Source organism: Protopterus annectens, chromosome 13.part0 (genome assembly GCF_019279795.1).
Source record: "Protopterus annectens isolate FY-2018-M chromosome 13.part0, PAN1.0, whole genome shotgun sequence".
NCBI lineage: Eukaryota > Metazoa > Chordata > Ceratodontiformes > Protopteridae > Protopterus > Protopterus annectens.
This window is the reverse complement of record NC_056747.1, coordinates 573,721,394-573,742,172: the sequence shown is the minus strand read 5'-3', so window position 1 is coordinate 573,742,172 and position 20,779 is coordinate 573,721,394. Positions and strand designations below refer to the sequence as shown.

The 20,779-nt window shown below is 41.7% G+C and overlaps 1 protein-coding gene across 2 annotated transcripts in view; it reads right to left on the bottom strand.

Moving 5' to 3' along the window:
- LOC122787487 (CGRP receptor component) overlaps positions 1 to 20,779 on the bottom strand; it is a 325,947-nt gene that overhangs the window by 223,863 nt on the left and 81,305 nt on the right. For both annotated transcript variants that reach the window (XM_044054228.1, XM_044054227.1), the window contains exon 2: positions 528 to 564. In XM_044054228.1, coding sequence (XP_043910163.1) covers positions 528 to 545 — 18 coding nt within the window. In that variant the 5' untranslated portion in view covers positions 546 to 564. The remainder of the gene's footprint in view (positions 1 to 527; positions 565 to 20,779) is intronic.

Genomic DNA, 20,779 nt, shown 5'->3' with positions numbered 1-20,779 from the left:
AAGCAGATAACCCAAATGTGATGACTGCCACAGTGAAACACGAAGAACATCTGTGACTGTCATGTGATGTGGTTCATGCAATTTATTGGCAAATTTGCACATAAAGAAGCATGCACTATGTTATGTTACAGTCCTAGAAGGTACCACTGTAGACCATGTACACAAAATGACTAAAGGACACTGTTCTTTCACCATACTGTAATTCTATAAGAAATACTGCAGGTAGTATCTGTTTTTTAAATTTCTACAGCAGGTTTTTGTGGGGGGAAGTTTCAAGATCAGGTTTTCACAGAATATTCAGGACAGTGTGTAAACTTCATCTAAAATTACTACTACAGTTAAAGAAAATTATGTAAATGCTGTAAGCAAATGTTCCCCTATTGATGCAACTGACTACAGCTTATCCCACAGAATGCTCAACACCATTTGCTTCTTACTGCACGTTTCGGATTTGTATCCAAGTAGAACTGTAACACAACGTGTCAATGGTTATAATGATAAGACATTAAAATGTACAAAACTCATACCTCAAAATTGCTGAGCATTGCTGCATTTGCATCGGTACTGGGGAAAAAGCAAATAAAAACAATTAAGATCATGAAATATTTTTGTCTACATTTATAATTAAGAAAGAACTTTTCAATATAACCACAAATCAGTAGCTCGGCACAGAAAAAGGTACTATTTTTTTTTGCAATAACACACAACAAAAACATCACAATGATACATGCAATGACACAGGAGTACAACATTTATGTGTACCACATCAAGTACAAACTCAAGTCCGCGGTGGTGGTGCTGCAGTAGCATTGTTGCCTCACAGTAAGATGTTGTCCTGTTCGATTCTCAGCTAGAGCGTCTTCTGCGTGGAGACATGCATGAATGGAAGTACCTTTGTTGAAGGTTGTGCGCCAGGGCTGGCAACTCGGCACGTAAAAATCTACTGCCAATCATTAGCGGACCGGTGTTCCGCTGTGGCGACCCCTAACTGGGAAAAGCCAAAAGACAACAACAACATCAAGTACAAACTCAAGAAGAGACCGAGAGATGACAGGTGTGAAAGAAAAGATACAGTTTTATTTACTTTTACTTATCCTTCTGTTCATACTGCAATACTTTCATCTGAGTAACTGAACTTTCATCCTCCTGATAAAACAAAATAAATCTACAAATACATTTCCTCAAAAACTACAGAGTGTACACCAGTGAGAAGTCCTTTTATTTTATATAAAGGCAGGCTTGGTTTCAAGCATTACATGCCATCAGAATGATCAGAGTTTGAAATGAACATCTAAGGGCTGTTAGAAATTTCCAAGGAGATGAGCACTGCAAAATGTGTGCTGCACTTTTCTGATTGTGTAAGAAGTGTTGCTATCCCAATACCTATGGCAGCAGGCATATCTTTCTCCCCCACCCTGCCTGGAGAAAGTGCTTGGATAAGAAGATAAACAGACCATGGCTTGTTTTTTTTCTTCCCTGGCTTGGTGTGGATGCAAAACGAACTAACTGGAATGCTACAGAAGTATCATGGAAGGGATGAAATGCACATTCTAGAGATGCTGACTAGCTGGATTTAAACCATCTGGATCCCATAAGAATAACCTAAACATATAATTATTATTATTTTACATTTGTTAACCGGGGGTGTCTGACTGAGCTGAAAAGGCCCTTTTTCAGCAGAGGCCCGGGGAGAAAAGCTCCACAAAGAAAAATTAAAGACACATTTAGTTATTTAGACATGATCAGTATACACACAAATTACAAGAGACATGTTTTTACAGTGGTATGCAGCTTATAGTGGAGAGAACAAACAGAAAAATATTAATTTTAAAAATAAAAGGTAATTAATAGATTTGTGGTGTACAGCTGAAATTTGGAACATAGGTAGAATACATACATAGTACACAGGTACAGTACATACACTGTAGATTAGCCAGTGTTTGTGAGTAAGATTGAAAACTAATCTGCTGAGCAGTTAGCAGTAAACATTTTTAAGGTAATTAGTTCTTTCTTTCACATATTTTATTTTTATTACAAAAAATGCTTAGTGAATTGGATGGTGGATTGCCAATTCTCTCTACCCCCTGCACTTGTACTGTAGCCAAGGATTTTTTAAACACTGTTTTTGATGCAGGTTATATACAAACAAACATTCACAAGTCCTGTAACTGCTATTGTGATGTCCTTACTTAGGCTGCAACAAGAAAATTGTCAGTTTTTCTCATGGAAGACGTGCAAAGCATGTATTACGTTTTATCATTACAGGGTGACTGTTGTGTCAGTAATGGGGCATAATATAATAACTTTGGTTTTGCTCCAATAACGTCCTCTTCATAAGTGATCCAGCATCACCTGGTTAGAATATTTCAGTGCAACTTCCAACTTCCTTTACAAGTAAAAATGTTTTGAATATACTTTGTTGGACTGCAGCCACTAGCAGATACCTTTGTTCAATTTAATGTCAGAGATGCCTTCTCCATATTTAAAGGCAGGGTATCGAATGGGTCAATCCAATTGCTTGCCCATTAAGTAAATAAAGTGAATAAATACCCACTATACTATTAATGGTAAGTAATATAGGAACAAGTGATTGCATTTCATTTTCAATTAACCTCATATCTTTCTGCACTGATTGCCCTTTCATTTTAAAGTGCAATTGCTACAGCTTTTGTACAATAGCTGCTAAGATCTTTAAAATCAGCATCCAATCCATAAAACTTTGTTACCTCATATTAAAGATGAGGATCAGATCAAATCATGGATTCATATGCTGCTGGAGATGTCATGATGTCCCAACTTATGTTCCTGTTCTTTTGACATCCAGAGATGACTTTAGTTCGTCTCAAAATGGCCAGTCATTGATGTACATAAATAATCAAACTGCAACAACCCTACCAAAGTTTTTTTTTTTTTTTTTTTTTAATATGCGTTGCTAAACTCTTGAAGATACATATACTTAGAGTACAACCTTCCTATCATCCTAGTCTGATGGCTTACTTCATTCCTCTTCCCTCACCTACCATAAGCACACTGATAATTCTGTGGCAAACTAAGGATGACCCTTCCTTTCTGTTTTCATCTTACGTCAATAATGTCAGTTCTCATTTTCTTCTCAAGATGATTTTTTCCAGACCCGGAGCAGGATATTAAACAAATATGGTTTTGATTCTCTTAAAGTAACAGCATATTAAATCCACATGATACATGCTAACGTAAGTGTCGTTTCAGTTGTCAAGATCTTCAGTAGTCATTTTCCTTGTCATGAAACTGTTTACATGCCTGCTGAACTAACAGAAGCAGGAAGTTATTACATCCTGCTTGAAAAACACCCACATTTTGCTGCATACAGCATATTATGGAATGCAAAAGATAAAGTATTCAGAATCCGTTTACTGATTCAACTCAGGACACCCCACAGACACGTTGCAGCCGGGTTCCTATTGTACTGTCGACAGCTTAGGTTGTCAAATGCTTATACATAGACACCTAATCGTCGAAACCTTACAATAGCGAATGGCCACTTTATCGAATTCTTTCCTCAGGAAAGAATTCAAGTGGTCGTTATTGGGGATTTGCCCTTTCCCCAATGTAGAGAGATCTCAAAGTTGGTATATTTAGTTGAGGGTGGGGGGTGCCACCCCCACATAGGGGTGTGTGTTTATTTTGTTTACGGGCGGCCATTCGAAATTTTTCCCAAGGAAACAATTTGATTATGTGGCTATTCGCTATTGTAAGCTTTCAACGGTTAGGTGTCAATGTTTTGGATTTGACAACCTAAGCTGTTGATGGTATGATATAGACGCACTGCAGCCAGCCCATAGTTGTCCTTTAACTGCATTTTGGTCCTTAAAAATAGAATAATTGTGCTGGTACCTTTTATACCAAAATGCCCAAGTATAACAACCTCAAACATTTTACTAAGAACATTCAAACAGGAACTGCCATAGGATCTTTTATGCACAGGTACCAAATGCAAGACTTTATAAGCAGTTTCTACCAAGTCTGTTAAGTTGCATTATACTTCACTTCCATTAGATACAGTTACTGGACTTTATAAAGAGAGCTGAATATATTTGCACTGAGCTGGACTGACACCAGATGCACTTCTCCAAAAAACAGAACAGTCATGCCACTGAAAATATAACACCAAGAAACTCTTGGTAATTAGCATGGAATATGGCTTGCCAATTTCAGCAATGAGGTATGGGAAGAGTGTTGAAGAAGTGTGGAACTATGAGTAACTAGTTTTTCAAAAAAAAAAAAAAGAATTAAAATTATTTTAGTTGTTTTAACTATTTCAATTCTACTTAAATATTTGAGTTGTATTTAGTGAGCTGTATGGTGATAATACTTCGTACTTTTCTGCTCTGTTACATCTGTTTACATTTTTTAATTTGTTCTGTAACTTTAACAGTTGTGGGAATATTATATTTCTGCATTATTCCACACTTCTACTTCCACAAGTAGAATTACTTGTAAAAGCCATCTGTATTTTAAACCCTGCTGGCCCATAGCCCTGTAGTTTAAGTAACAGTTGTGGCAGAGCTGTGTAATCCTGCAAGAGTTCTGTTATTTATTATTGCATTTTTTCCATAAACCGTCTTACTGGTAAATTTCTGCATAATTTGGTGCCTTGAACTGTAGTAGAAGGTCAATAGTGAGAGAAATGTGTCTGTTCCAGACAGTGCTTTTATACTCTGTTTATCTTTTACCTGCTTAGAGTTGCATTCTATGACTGCTCCATCCCCCATTTACACGCTAAAGTTTCTGAAAGAGTTCCAGTATTGCCTTTACTCCATTGTATGCCTCTCGATCTAGCCTGAAGGCCATGTCTCTAGCCTCCACCCCTTACGATAATCTGATTTTCAAAGTCCCTTCCACCCCTTTTTCATTGCTATAAAATGTTGTACAAGCTATTTAAAAATACTCTTCCCACCCATTATTTTCCATAGATCCACGACACTGCATACCCACCCAGCAAATCAATATTGCTCTTGGGTAAATCTGCTGTACTACACAGTCTCCTGCTCATTTTCCAGGAGCTCTTGAAAACTTGGACTCTTAGCCTGCACTCCGGAAGTGTTTTACTTCTACCCAGTGCCATCCAGGTAAAGTAAGTACCTTTGATTGCTAAATTGCACTTAGTTATTTTCAGTGACTGTTATTGTTGCCTGCTTTCAAGTGTGCATTTCATCGATTTTTTTATTGTTAAAAAATTGATGTTCCTCTCACTGTTACTAATGTTAAGATTGTTTTGAAACTGCCTTCAGCAAGGGATTTCCAGCAAGTTGTTTACATGGTTTGTGGTAACATTACACTTGTGGGTCTCTTCAACTGTGTTTTTACATTAGGAGGACTGGATTTATCCATCTTTTGGCAGGATATATTTACCTGATTTATCCAAGTTGGAAAATACACAAAAGGACTCAGTGTAGTCATGATATTGGCCAGAGGGCCCATTAGTTAGTTTTCGTTTTTTTTTCTGTGCCGCTTTAAATGTTGCCCATTTGCATGGATTAGGAGTGTCCTGTACAGTAGCAAACACCCAGAAAGAACAGTTCATAAAACTGTATCCTGTAAAGCAGCAATATAGGTAGCACAAATACCCTGTGCACCAGCAAGCACACAGCAGCCAGTTGGCAGTCAGGTGGCAATACCTACAGATGTAGTTGAATTTAGTACTGTGTAAACATTAAAGCTAGTAGAATTTAGAGCACCATTAATAGCCTTTTAACCCTTTTAACCCCAATACGTTAACCCCTTGCAGCTCACAAAATCAAAGGCGTGGACAGTATGGGTATGCAGCTTACTAACTTCTCTGTAGCCAGCTTGGTGGCTATGGGCATCTTAGGCAAATGTAGCAGTTGTCTCACATTTACTGATGACCACTAAATCCTTAAAGAACCACACACAGTACGGGAGAGGTGTATTACACAGTGACACTGAAGGCTAAACTATCGCATACAAGTGCACATCAGGTTGTCAAAACTGCGCACACAACACCCACCTCACACAGTATAAACACACACATACATTGACGTATGTTTAAGCACTTAAAAGCAAATCTTCCTAAACAACAAAGGTTGCCTAGATCACCTGTTGTCAAAGCTATGCTTCAGAATGCCCAAAGACACTCAGAAAAAATGCCACCTATCACCACACAGTCACTGTCAGTGAAGCCCCAAACACTAAGCCCCTAAGGCAAGCAAACACACTGCAATTCCAAGGACTTTTGTCATAGGGGACTCTATTGCAAGATACACCATTGCCCCTAAAACCAGGTTGAACAAGGAAAAGACAACTGTTAGTTGCTTATCTGGAGCCGGAATCTGTCAAATGACACATGCACTCAAGTCATTACACTACAGGTGGCAATATGATTCCATCAAAGTCCATATAGATGTAAATGACCTGAGATGTGATTTCAACAACTGGCTGTCTTTCTTGTTTCATTGCAAGTGTATCCAATATCTGTCAGCTTGGAAAGATACTGTTATCAGACCACGTTGCTTTACCAAATGAGGGTCTGCACCTGTCCAGTCTAGGCTTTCGAATACTGGCTAAAACTTTATCCACTCCCATACTGCCTTTTTTAGATAATGCCAAGTTAACAAACCTGCCAGCATTGCAAAAGCAACTCAAATGAACCACAAGGAGTTGCTGCTCAATGCCAGAAGCCTAAAAAAAAAATACATTCGCACCAAGCCCTCCTCATGCTCGATAATATAAATATCTGTGCAGTTACAGAAACGTAGCTTAAAGTGGCAGACAATACCCTGGCAGTGCAAGGTTTCAGTTTCAGTGCCTTCCACACTTTTAGACCAGCAGCTACACAGACAATGGCTAAAGAGCAGGTATTTTGATATACATCAATAACAAGCATACCTCTAGGTTTGTCAAACATGTTGACGTGCTGGAGTTCCTCCACGTGAAGATTACCATAGAAAAAAATCCCATATCATTTCCTAACCAGCTACAGGTCACCCTCCATGCCCCAAGAAGCTCACAATGCACACTTGGACCTAATGGAGACACTTAGCCAACCTAACACTAATTACCCCTCTATGGGCTAGGAATACTACACAGCTTCAAATCTAGAGGTACAGAAATTCCTGGACTTCTTAAATGCAAACACCCTTGACCAAATAGTGGATATGTCCACTAGAAGCTCCAGCATACTAGACCTCATGCCTACAAATATGGAGAATTGGAGAATGCCCCCCCCCCCCCAAATTTCTCATCTTCCCTGGAAAGGTCCGACCATAAAACGGTCTCCTTCAAAATCAACTACATAATCCCAATAAAACCAGTAACAAGAACTATTCCAAGGCAAATTACCTTTTGTTAAGTGATGGATTGTCAAAATTCAATGCCCCTCCAAACCCAAAGAACATAGCAGCCTATGCTTAATTGCTGTCAGATAGTCTGCACAACCAGGTCAATGGCTACATACAGGCTTCTGTACCTACCAGAAGTAAGCCCAGGACTACCCACAGATCCCTTGTAGTATCCCAAAATAAAACAGGATATATAACAAAAAGAAAAATTATGTCAAAAATCAGGAAGGGTAATCGCACATAAAGATATAAGCTCTCTCAACAAAGTAAATAGGCAACTATAAATTCTAATTAGGTCAAGCAAAGCCAACTTTGAGGTCAAGATAGCCTCCCAGGTGAAAGATAGCCATAAGGCCTTCAACAGATATGTCAGAAAAATCAGGGGCACCACACAGCAATGTGCTTAACTGGTGGTTAATTGTGCCACATTCACTGAGTCTGGTGATATAGCAAACCTGTTAGCGGGCAAATTCAGTTCCAACCTTACCTCCCACCCCCACAAACGTACCCTCAAACATAACCCCTCCAGCTATAACTAAGGAGCATGTACTGGCTGCACTCACTAAAGCCTAGAATATGGCCTCAGTGGGGCCAGATAACATCCCAGGATGCCTCCTGAATAGTCTAAAATATGACTTATAAGGACCCCTGGAAACATTTAATTATAGTCTTAAAACAGGTTTTGTGCCATGTGAATGGAGGATTGCAACGGTCATCCTCCTTCATAAGGAAGGACCCTCAACAGATCCTGGAAACTACAGACCCATTTGTCTGACTAGTTTTAATTTGCAAAGCCATGGAAAAAAATTATCGTGGAAATTATCACCTAGGACATAGGAGACCTCCAGACACTGGAACCATCCCAGTTTGACTTTGTCAAAGGAAGGTCATGCTTGCTGAATCTGGAGGAATTCTTTGAAAAGGTCAATAAGACAATGGATAAGGGGAAAATAGTGCATACTGCCTACCTAGATCTGACAAACATTTGATGCAATACCCCACTCAGGCACTGTCAACAAACTTATGGAACTAGATATAAACCCCTTTATAACACACTGGATAGCTAGTTGGTTCGCTTATAGGGCCAAGGAGGTTAGAATCGGTGAGGCCACCTCCACAAAGAGGCCGGTCACCAGTGGAGTCCACCAGGACTCTGTGCTGGGCCCACTCCTCTTTGGCATCTACTTCCTGGAGATCAAAACCAATGTCAAAGACCTTTATCTGACTGGGAGCAGTCACCGAATCCCTCTAAGATGAGAACACCCTTCAGGAAGGTCTAATACAGACAAACGTTGGAGGAAAAGCCATGACTTAAAACTCAACACCAAGAAATGCATTATAGCACCTTTTGGGAAGTCTACCACCCCAAGTAAATATGTCATCAATAAAAACACCCTTAACAGTTTTCACTAGTCAGGGATCTGGGAACTCATGCAAATGGTAATCCAGCTTTAAACCAACATGTGTTCTATGTAGTAAGAAAATCCTTCTATATTGCTCAACTTGTAAGCAAGGACATGGCATCTAGGTCCAGAAAGGTCATTATATCACTGTACTCGGCCCTCAAACCCATCATAGAGTATAATGCATCCTTCGGTACATACCTGACCAGACACATGCAGCAACTGGGAAGTCCACAAAAGTTCCTTACAAAAAAGGATACAAGGAGTAAACACAATGTCATATGCTGATCACCTCAAAGCTCTCTTTACTCAGTATCATAAAGCTTTCTGAGAGGTGATCTCTGCTTGACTAACAGGGCATCCCTGACACTGGTTTTGATGAACCTTTTGAACATCCACAAAACAAACAGCATCAGAGCTACTAGAATGAAAAGGCCTAAATTTTGCTTGTGACATAAATATGACATGTTTCTCAGAGAATTCCCATTCTCTAGAACAGGCTCCCTATCCATGTGAAGCAGAATTCTTCCCTATCCAAGTGCAACTTTGACCAATGGACGGGTAATCAGAAATTCACCCCTGATCTGGCTCCTGTGTCTCTGATGGGCAGAGGCAGTCAGTACATCAACACCTATATAAAATCAAATTTGTATGTCACATTTGGGTTGCATGGCTAGGCTTATCAGGGTCCTAGAAGTCGTTAGCCTAGCATACACTTTTGAACCTATTAATGTCCAAGTATAAGTTTGATAGTTTAACTAAGAGCCATGAAGGGGGATTGACAAACAGATCTACTAATACAGTTATGGCAAGTACATAACTTTCACATCTAATAAAAAGAGGCACATACTCTGTAAAAATCAAGACAGCATCCTTTGTGAATCCTAGTGGGAAGGCATCTGTACAACCCTTGGATGATGGTCGCTCCAGAGGAATGCTGGTACCTGGACTCACATTCATCTTACAGCATTTTGTAGAAGTGTTGATGCACAAGTATTATCCAGAACTATGTTACTAAGGAATTATGTAGATGTAGCAGCTTTTCTAATGCAATGGACCTTAGGTACTCAGCTAAGTGACTTCTCATAATTACTGTGATAATTTGATGCATTTAGATGACCACTTAGGATAAACTTAGATTTTTTCCCCCAAACTTCCTCTTAGAAAAAAAATTCTACAAACGATTATTTGGATTTGCTGATAACTTTTTACCATCTCCACATAAAATGTCATTCCCAGTGCATGGTCCTACAATGGAGCAGATACTGTTCCCTATTAGCATACCCAAGGAATAAGGCAGAGAAGTAAAATGGCCACCTTAGGTATGAATGATGGATTAGTTCTTACAGTGACATTATTTTTATTGTTGCCAAGCAGGGAGGAGTAAGTAAAAGGACGCTCAAGTCAGAAACTCATCTGGTAAATACAACTCTGATAAGAAATCGGTCTTCCGTGCTAAGTATTTTAACCGAGCTGACTCAAGGGGGGGGGGGGGGGGTTAAAATGTTATTTTTTCAAGAATAAAAGTGCATATATCAGGGGATAGGATCCTAAAGGTGCAGAGGGGAAGAACATACTTTTTACAAACACTTTGTACCCCTAAGTGAGGCCAAGGAATATGACTCTTGACCCAAGTGAAATTTTGAAACAGCCACAAAATAGTCTTTGATAAAAAACAGCAGCTCAGACACAAAATCAAAGATTAAAGAAAAAACATCAAATATAGATGGAAAAAGAGCTGAAAAAAAGTAGTTATGTCTTACCGTAACGTTCCATCTGTGTTGTAGATCTTTATTCATTCATTCATTACTGTTAGGACTTCAGTTCTGTCCTCGGAACCAACATGTCAGCCAAAAACTCTCAGCTAAGACCTACCCACAATGCCCCTCTCAGTCTCTTCAGATAGAGTTTGCTCGCCATTACAGTACAGAAGTAATAATAGTGATAGTAGGAGGCTCTGTCTGAGCAGATACCTTAACCAATAAGGAAATCCTAAAGTCCACCAGGAGTCCAGGCAGGGGGAAGGAGGGCGGGAAGTAATGAATGAATAAAGATCTACAACACAGATGGAACGTTATGGTAAGACACAACTTCTTTATCTGATGTTATAAATCTTTATTCATTCCTTACTGTTAGGACAGAGTCCCCAGCTACTTGAGTCCTGGGTGGCCCTAAGAAGGACACTCTTGAGCACCATAGAACCAAAAGATACTAGTCCCCTGGAAGACAAATTCAATTTGTAATGAGTAATAAAAGTATGAGGTCTTGCCCAAGTGGCTGCTGCGCAGATATCATCCATAGAGGCTCTGGAATGAAAAGCCACTGAAGTAGCCATCGATCTAGAAGAGTGAGCCTTTATTCTGGAAGGTAAGAGCACTTTGTTCTGATGGTAGATGAAAGTAATGGTGTTTCTGAGCCAAGAAGATAAAGTCATTTTGGAAATAGGCTTACCATTCGGGGTCCTGCAAAGGCCACAAACAATTGATCCATTTTTCTGAAAGATTTAGTTTTGTCCAAGTGGAAACGAAGTTGCCTATGAACATTGAGGCTATGCAGAAGGTATTCCCCTCTATAAATGGTGAGAAAAGAAAACCGGTAGGCCAATAGATTGATTAATGGAAAAAACAGAAATGACCTTGGGCGAAAAGGAGGGGTCAGTATGTAGGGACACTCTTTCCCTATGAAAAATCTGTCTCTTGACAGTCAAGGCCTGCAACTCAGATACTCTTCTCGCTGAGGTAAGGGCTACTAGAAGTAGAGTTTTCCAAGACAAAAATTTTATATCACAGGAATTAGAAGGCTCGAAGGGAGGACTTGTTAATGACTAAAGCACCAAAGTCAAGTCCCATGGCTCTATAAGAGGCTTAACAGGAGGTTTAATATGTAATACTCCTTTCATGAAGGTTTCGCACAGTCGGTGTGACATAACAGATGAATTAAATAAATAAAACAGTCCAGTTGGCTTTGGCTATATGGTCTTCTGCTTTACTTATAACAGATGAATTGTCAATTCCATTGTGAAAGTTTGCAATAGCTACTAAATGGACTAATTGTTGATGCTGAAGCTCCTGCGTGCAACAGGGTAGTGAAGTATTTTAGGATCTTCTGAATAGGCATGAAAAAGCGGTCTATGTTATGTTCTTTGGCCCATCTAGAGAACCTAGTCCACTTACTGTGATAATTTGATGCATTTAGATGACCACTTAGGATAAACTTAGATTTTTTTCCCCAAACTTCCTCTTAGAAAAAAAATTCTACAAACGATTATTTGGATTTGCTGATAACTTTTTACCATCTCCACATAAAATGTCATTCCCAGTGCATGGTCCTACAATGGAGCAGATACTGTTCCCGATTAGCATACCCAAGGAATAAGACAGAGAAGTAAAATGGCCACCTTAGATATGAATGATGGATTAGTTCTTACAGTGACATTATTTTTATTGTTGCCAACCAGGGAGGAGTAAGTAAAAGGATGCTCAAGTCAGAAACTCATCTGGTAAATACAACTCTGATAAGAAATCGGTCTTCCGTGCTAAGTATTTTAACCGAGCTGACTCAAGGGGGGGGGTTAAAATGTTATTTTTTCAAGAATAAAAGTGCATATATCAGGGGATAGGATCCTAAAGGTGCATAGGGGCAGAAAGTACAGTTTTGTACCTACCATAAATGTAGATGTCCGATAGGAATGCATCTGCAGTCCTTACAAATGGGTTGTCCTGTCGTCAGGCAGCCCTTCGGTCGGCCGGATTCCAAAGTCTGGGTCTGGCTTCGGCTGGAGTCGCACTTTACCCGACGTCATTGCTGCAGTTATTCGGGTATAAAGGCATCAGCCGACGCCATTTTCCTCAGTGTTTCTTGCCCCAGATGCCAGGTGCCCTCTAGGAAGGCTAAATTTGGATAAATGCCAATGATTCCAAATATTAGAGAGCAAACAAAAAATAAGCATGTATGTACATATATACAAACAAATACACCATAATAGATTCCCCCAGATAGCTATAAGAGGGCAAATACTAGGAGTACCACAGAGGGGAAGGAGGGTGGGTAATCCTGACTGCAGATGCATTCCTATCGGACATCTACATTTATGGTAGGTACAAAACTGTACTATGTCCTTCAAGGATGCATCTGCAGTCCTTACAAATGGGTAGAATACCATAGCCAAACTGGGGAGGAGGAAAATAGAATTATGGTGTAGTTAAGATCCCTTGCAAAACAGCAGTGGCAAAACCTGCTCGGGATCTAGAGTATAAAGGTAAATTATAATGCTTGGCAAATGTATGCACGGAGCTCCAAGTAGCAGCCTCTAAAATGTCTTCGTAGCCACCGTAGAAAAGCTGTGGTAGTGGCTGTAGCTCTTGTAGAGTGAGGCCTGATGTTTTCTGGAGTTTTCTTTCCATGGTAGGAGTAACAAAATCTAATGCAATTTCCTATCCACTTAAATATTGTCTGTTTTGAAATTGCTTTCCCTTCCATTCCTGTTGCATATGCTACCAGTAGCTGGTCAGTTTTCCTATTGCTCTTGGTCCTGTTCAGGTAGTAGCGTAATTGTCTGTGTACATCCAAGGTATGCAACAGTCTTTCTCCCCTGTTCTGTGAGTTGGGGAAGAATGTAGGTAGGTGGATAGCCTGATTTAAAGATACTCTGGAGACCACCTTAGGCATAAAAGTAGGATTTGTTCTCATGGACACTCTATCTTGATGGAAGATCAGAAAGGGCTGTACTGACATTAATGCCTGTAGCTCAGAAACCCTTCTTGCTGAAGTGATTGCCAGCAGGAAAGCAGTTTTCCATGATAAGTATTGCAATTCTGCTGTTGCTGCTGGTTCGAAAGGAGGAAGTGTCAATTTTCTAGCACAAAGTTCAAGTCCCATGCAGGTAATGGTGGCTTCCTAGGAGGTTTTACATTTTAATTCCTCTCAGAAACTGCCTGAGCAGAGGATGTGAGAAGACTGGAGGATCCAAGTTATTCTGCTGAAATAGCTGATGTATGAATCTTAATGGAAGAGTAGGACAGGCCTTTGTGGAAGAGCTCTGCCAAGTATTCCAGGATGTTGGCTATGTTTACCAGTGACACATCTTCCCTTTAGCAGTACTCCAAATGAGATATCTTTTCCATTTTGCTGAATAGGTTTTCCTTGTTGAAGGTCTCGAGCTTCCAAGATAATGTCCTTAACCCTTTGGGATAAATTTGGGTTAATTTGTCTTATGCAATGTTCCAGGCAGTCAGCTGCAGAGTTTTCAGGTTTGGATGCAGGGTGTTGTAGTTGTTCTGAGTTAACAGCAAGGGAACTAGGGTAAGGGCCATATCTGTTCCGAGACATGCTCCTCAGTAATGGGTACCAATGTTGCCTTGGCCAATCTGGAGCTATCAGAATGATCCTTGGACGGTCCTCTTTGATCTTCAATAGCACCTTGTGCATCAAAGGAAGTGGTGGGAATGCATATGCTGTCAGATTTTTCCAACTGAAGGATAGGGAGTCCACCTTCCAAGCCAGTGGGTGGTACGTCCTGGTGCAGAATTTCTTTAGTTGGTGATTGCGTGGGGATGCAAATAAGTCTATTTCTGGGAGACCCCATTTTCTTGTAATGGTTTTGAAGATGTCCGGATGCAGCATCCATTCGTGGGCATCCGTGGTAGTCCTGCTTAATATGTCTGCTAGAGTGTTTTCTTTTCCTGGTACAAAGATTGCTTGTATCTGAATGTTGTAACTCAGGGCCACATTCCAGAGGTCCAGGGCCATCCGGCATAGAGGTGCGAATGTGTGCCTCCTGCTTGTTGATGTACCACATAACTGTGGTGTTGTCTGTCCTTATCATCAATTGACCTTGTCGAAGAAATGGTTTGAAAGTCTGAATTGCCAGTTTTACTGCCAGCATTTCCTTTAGGTTTATGTGTAGGTGCAGCTGCTCTTGAGTCCATAAACCTTGTATGCATTTGTCCAGCATGTGGGCCCCCCAACCGAGGTCTGAGGCATCCGTTGTGATGGTTTGGCTTGGTTGAGTGCTGTGGAAGGGCAATCCTTCGTTTGATTGACAGGCCTGAGCCCACCATTGGAATTCTTGCTTCAGGCATGGAATTATTGGAATTTGGGTTTCTAGGCTGTGCTTGTGCTGAGACCATAAATTCCTTAGGTACCACTGTAGCTTTCTCATATGCAGTCTGGCATGTGGGATCAATATTATGCAGGATGCCATGAAGCCCAATGCTTGCAGGACTTTTCTTGCTGTTAGATGGTTTTGCTTTGTTAATGCCAAGAAGTAGAGAGGGAGTTGCTCCTGTTTTTCTACTGTTAGGATTGCCATTTGTTTGGATGTGTCCAGCTCCGCACCCAAAAAGGTTATCCTTTGGGATGGTATCAGCCTTGACTTTTATATTGACTGCATATCCCAGGGCTTGTAGTAGGTAAATGACCCTTTCAAGTCTTGCTAGCTTGTTTTTGTTGTCCGCTTGTATCAGGCAGACGTCCAGGTAAGGGTAGATTTGGATTCCCTGAAGCCTGCAATGAGCGATTACTGATGCCAGGCATTTCGTGAACACTCTGGGAAGTAGATAAGCCAAAGGGCAATGCTGAGAATTGATAATGCTCTGATCCTGCAAGAAATCTGAGGTATCTTCTGCAATTTGGTCGTATGGGGACGTGCAGGTATGCCTCCTTGAGATCTAGAGTTACCAGCCATGACTCCTTGCCCAGCATGGGAAGAAGCTGCTGTAGGGTCAGCATTTTGAATTTTGGAACAATGAGGAATGTGTTTAAAGCGGACAGATCGAGAATAGGTCTCCATTTGCTTTCTTTCCTTGGTACTAGGAAGAGTCTGGAGTAAAAGCCCTTTCCTTGCTCCATATATGGTACCTTTCCACAGCTCTCATCCTTAATAATTGATTTACTTGTTTTAGAGCTTCTGCCTTTTGATTTGGAGGTAGGTTTGGCATTCCTCTTTCCTGGTAGAGTATGGAAATGAAACCTGTAACCTTGGTCTATTGTCTGCAAAATCCACTTGTCTCTTGTGATGTAATGCCAGTTCTTTGAAAATAAAGCTAGCTTCCATAAGGGTGCTTCTAGTTGTTCCCTGGTAGGCGGTGCCAGAGCCAAGTCACTGTGATTGTCCTGTAGTAGTGGTGGCTGTGTCTGTGCCTCGCTGGTTGTTACCCTGCCACTGGCGTCCCCTGTAGGCACCCCTGGATTGGCTTCTGCCTCTTGAATGCCTATTCCTGCCTCTCTGTGCTCTGGAGGAGTCTGGAAAGGACCAATTCTTGGAGGGCCAATTCCTGCTAAACCTTGGAGGTTGGACCTGTAAGAAATCTTTCACTGTTTGGACAGATTTTGCCTTCTCTTCCATCTTCTTCAGCACCTGTTGTGCAGGAGAGCCAAACAAATTGATCTTGTCCATGGGAGCATCTAATAGTTTTGATTTGACATGGTCCGGTAAGGCCTGCTCTTTTAACCATGCATGCCTTCTGATAACTGTGCCAGTCATGGCTGATCTAAAGAAAGCCTCCAGTGCATCATAGCCGCATTTTAAAGAATGGTTACTAACTTGCTGAATGTTATGTACCATTTCCTGAACATATTTCTTGTCTAAAGGTTCATCAGAGGACAGTTTTTTGGTTAACGGGTCTAGCATAAATTCTTGATACTGGATCATATGAAATTGACAGTTCAAGGCCCTAGCTGAAAGAGTAGCAGAAGTGTAAACTTTTTTACCCCATCTCTCTAAGGACCTGGATTCCCTTTCAGAGGGGAGGGGGTTTTTGGCAGAGGTAGTTGCTACAGCCTTAGGGACCTGGGAGATGGTCTCGGGATCTGCAAAAGGAGCCTTGTATAAATGGTGATGTGTGTCCGGGACCCTGTAGTACCTATCGGGCTTAGCAGGGGCCGGAGGTAGTGAATCAGGAGCAGTACAAGCATCATTAAATGCATCATCTACAACAGAAAGAACTGGAGGTATAGCTAAAGGCCTATGTTGTGGTAAATGCAGAAAGGTTCTAAGCCTTTTTCTGGAGTCTGAAAAATCTTGGCCCTGCCACTGAAATTGTTCCCTCATAGCATGCAAGGTTTCCCAAAGGAAAATTCCTCAGGCGGAGAGGCAGAAGGATGGACTCTTCAGCATCAGAGTCTTCATAAGGGAAAAAGGAGCCTCTGGAGGGTCTGTATTATCTGAATCATCAGAGGAATCATCTGTGGAAACTGGCTCAGGGGTTCTGCTCTAGGCCTCTTCTCTGGAGGTGGGTGAGAGGCCCTGTCTGGGTGAGGTTGGGATCCCCGGATTAAAGAAATGAGATCCTCTGCTAGACTAAGCATTTGGGAACTGGAGCTAGGCTTGTGAGAGGGGGTCTTAACAGGCACAGATTTAGTAGCTTTAGCTGCTTTAGCCCTGGCAAAGGCCTTAATGGACATGGCTGCAGGAGGCCTAGCAGCTCCACGTGCAGGGGTTGAAATATCCAAGGGAATAGTGTCAGATAATTCCTGAGAAACCACAACAGCAGGTTGGATTTCAGAAGCCGATTCCACCAGGTTGGAAGAGGCCTCGGTAGAAGGTAAGTTTTCGGCTGAAGGAAGAACCGCTTGCTCGGTTTCAGCCGAAACCGAGACACTCGTGATTGGCTTAACCGCGGTTTCGGCCGAAACCACGGACCGCGAGTGTCGGTCCTTTTCCTTGCGTTTTTTGGATATTTGTGAAGTCGGAGGATCCGACGGCATAATATAAGCAAAATCGAGCGAAAAACTGCTCAGCAAATTCCGACCGAAGTCTAAGCGTCCGTCGGTTAAAGAAGCACAGGCTAGACAAGCTGCTACGTCGTGGTCTGGGCCTAAACAAGGTAAGCAGTAAGAGTGGAAATCTTTATGAGGTATTTGTTTCCCACAAGTTAAACAGTTATTCACTTTTTCTGACATCGGCTGAGGCAAGAAAGAGTCCCCAACGGGGTACTTAGCTTTTTAGAAGTCTTCGGTAGTAGTAGAAGTATTCGGTAGTAGTAATCTCTGGTTCTGACTGACCGGCACTTGCGAACAGCTTCTGCTTCGGGCGCCACGCGGCAAGAAAGACTGAGGAAAATGGCGTCGGCTGATGCCTTTATACCCGAATAACTGCAGCAATGACGTCGGGTGAAGTGCGACTCCAGCCAAAGCCAGACCCAGACTTTGGAATCCGGCCGACCGAAGGGCTGCCTGACGACAGGACAACCCATTTGTAAGGACTGCAGATGCATCCTTGAAGGACATCATACTTTTTACAAACACTTTGTACCCCTAAGTGAGGCCAAGGAATATGACTCTTGACCCATGTGAAATTTTGAAACAGCCACAAAATAGTCTTTGATAAAAAACAGCAGCTCAGACACAAAATCAAAGATTAAAGAAAAATCATCAAATATAGATGGAAAAAGAGCTGAAAAAAGTAGTTATGTCTTACCGTAACGTTCCATCTGTGCTGTAGATCTTTATTCATTCATTCATTCATTACTGTTAGGACTTCAGTTCTGTCCTCGGAACCGACACGCCAGCCAAAAACTCTCAGCTAAGACCTACCCACAATGCCCCTCTCAGTCTCTTCAGATAGAGTTTGCTCGCCATTACAGTACAGAAGTAATAATAGTGATAGTAGGAGGCTCTGTCTGAGCAGATACCTTAACTAATAAGGAAATCCTAAAGTCCACCAGGAGTCCAGGCAGGGGGAAGGAGGGTGGGAAGTAATGAATGAATAAAGATCTACAACACTGATGGAACATTATGGTAAGACACAACTTCTTTATCTGATGTTATAAATCTTTATTCATTCCTTACTGTTAGGACAGAGTCCCCAGCTACTTGAGTCCTGGGTGGCCCTAAGAAGGACACTCCTGAGCACCATAGAACCAAAAGATGCTCGTCCCCTGGAAGACAAATTCAATTTGTAATGAGTAATAAAAGTATGAGGTTTTGCCCAAGTGGCTGCTGCGCAGACATCATCCATAGAGGCTCTGGAATGAAAAGCCACTGAAGTAGCCATCGATCTAGAAGAGTGAGCCTTTGTTCTGGAAGGTAAGGGCACTTTGTTCTGATGGTAGATGAAAGTAATGGTGTTTCTGAGCCAAGAAGATAAAGTCATTTTGGAAACAGGCTTACCATTCGGGGTCCTGCAAGGGCCACAAACAATTGATCCGTTTTTCTGAAAGATTTAGTTTTGTCCAAGTGGAAACGAAGTTGCCTATGAACATTGAGGCTATGCAGAAGGTATTCCCCTCTATAAATGGTGAGAAAAGAAAACCGGTAGGCCAACAGATTGATTAATGGAAAAAACAGAAATGACCTTGAGCGAAAAGGAGGGGTCAGTATGTAGGGACACTCTTTCCCTATGAAAAATCTGTCTCTTGACAGTCAAGGCCTGCAACTCAGATACTCTTCTCGCTGAGGTAAGGGCTACTAGAAATAGAGTTTTCCAAGACAAAAATTTTATATCACAGGAATTAGAAGGCTCGAAGGGAGGACTTGTTAATGACTAAAGCACCAAAGTCAAGTCCCATGGCTCTATAGGAGGCTTAACAGGAGGTTTAATATGTAATACTCCTTTCATGAAGGTTTCGCACAGTCGGTGTGACGTAACAGATTAATTAAATAAATAAAACGGTCCAGTTGGCTTTGGCTATACGGTCTTCTGCTTTACTTATAACAGATGAATTGTCAATTCCATTGTGAAAGTTTGCAATAGCTACTAAATGGACTAATTGTTGATGCTGAAGCTCCTGCGTGCAACAGGGTAGTGAAGTATTGTAGGATCTTCTGAATAGGCATGAAAAAACGGTCTATGTTATGTTCTTTGGCCCATCTAGAGAACCTAGTCCACTTACTGGAATAAATTTTTCTGGTGGAAGGTTTGTGTGAAGCCAGAAGGATCTCACAAACAGGGGATGAAATATCAGGTAGCCTGGCAATCATCAGAAATGGAGAAACCAAGCTGTGAGCTTGAGGCTGTGGAGATTGGGGTGAATCAGTCCCTGAGGATGAGAGACAGCAGACCTTGAGATTGATCTAGGATCCACTGACTGCGAATCAGGTGAGGCCATAGGAAACTGAACCAGACTTGATGGGGCCAATAAGGATCACTCTGCTTCTCAACCTTTGAGCTTTCTGAAGAAATTTCAGGATGAGGGAAAACTGGGGAAAGGCATAAAGTAGACCCGTGGGCCAACTGTGCGTCAAACCATCCCTCGGTGACTCCCCCTGAGGGGGGGATCAGGGCAAAATAGCATCTGCATTTGTTGTTTTGGGGAGAAGCAAACAGGTCGCTGCAAGGCCTTCCCCAACTGCGGAAGATCTGATCCGCTATTATAGGATTGAGGGACCACTCGTGAGGCATCAAAATGTTCCTGCTCAGATTGTCTGCTATAAGACTGGAACTCCCGGGAATGTGCGTTGCTATGAGAAAGTGGTTGAAAACCAATCGCCCAATGCCAAATTCTCATGGCTTCCCGACACAGGGGGTAAGACCTGGTTCCACCTTGTTTGTTAATGTACCAGACAACCGACATGTTGTCCGATTGAATTGCAATGGTCCCGGAAGGAAGGGATGTGTGGAACGCTTGCAACACTAAGAGAACTGCCCTCAATTCCAGGACATTTATGTGCAAATTGGCCTCCATAGGGGACCAGGTACCTTAGACTGTCTTTCCCTGGAAAGAGTACCAACAACGCTACTAAGAAATACCAAAAGGTAAGAGAAGGGCCTACCAAGGCAGGGAATGAGGGAGTAGTACCAAAGATGGTACAAAAGAACTACCAGGGTAGTGGGTGGAGCTTAGTCAGGAAAGAACAAAGTAGAGATAGGAAATAACTTTAGATGACAAAAAACTATCTTACAAAAACACTAGAGAGAGTCGAGAAAACCACAAAAAAGCTAACACTTAGCTGAGAGAAGGCTTGGCACAAATGAGATCTGGAGAGACTACGATAGGGACATTGTGGGTAAGTCTTAGTGGAGAGTTTTTGGCTTGCGCAAGCTTGGTAACGGCCATGTCGGTTCCAAGGATGGAACCGAAGTCCTAACAGTAAGGAATG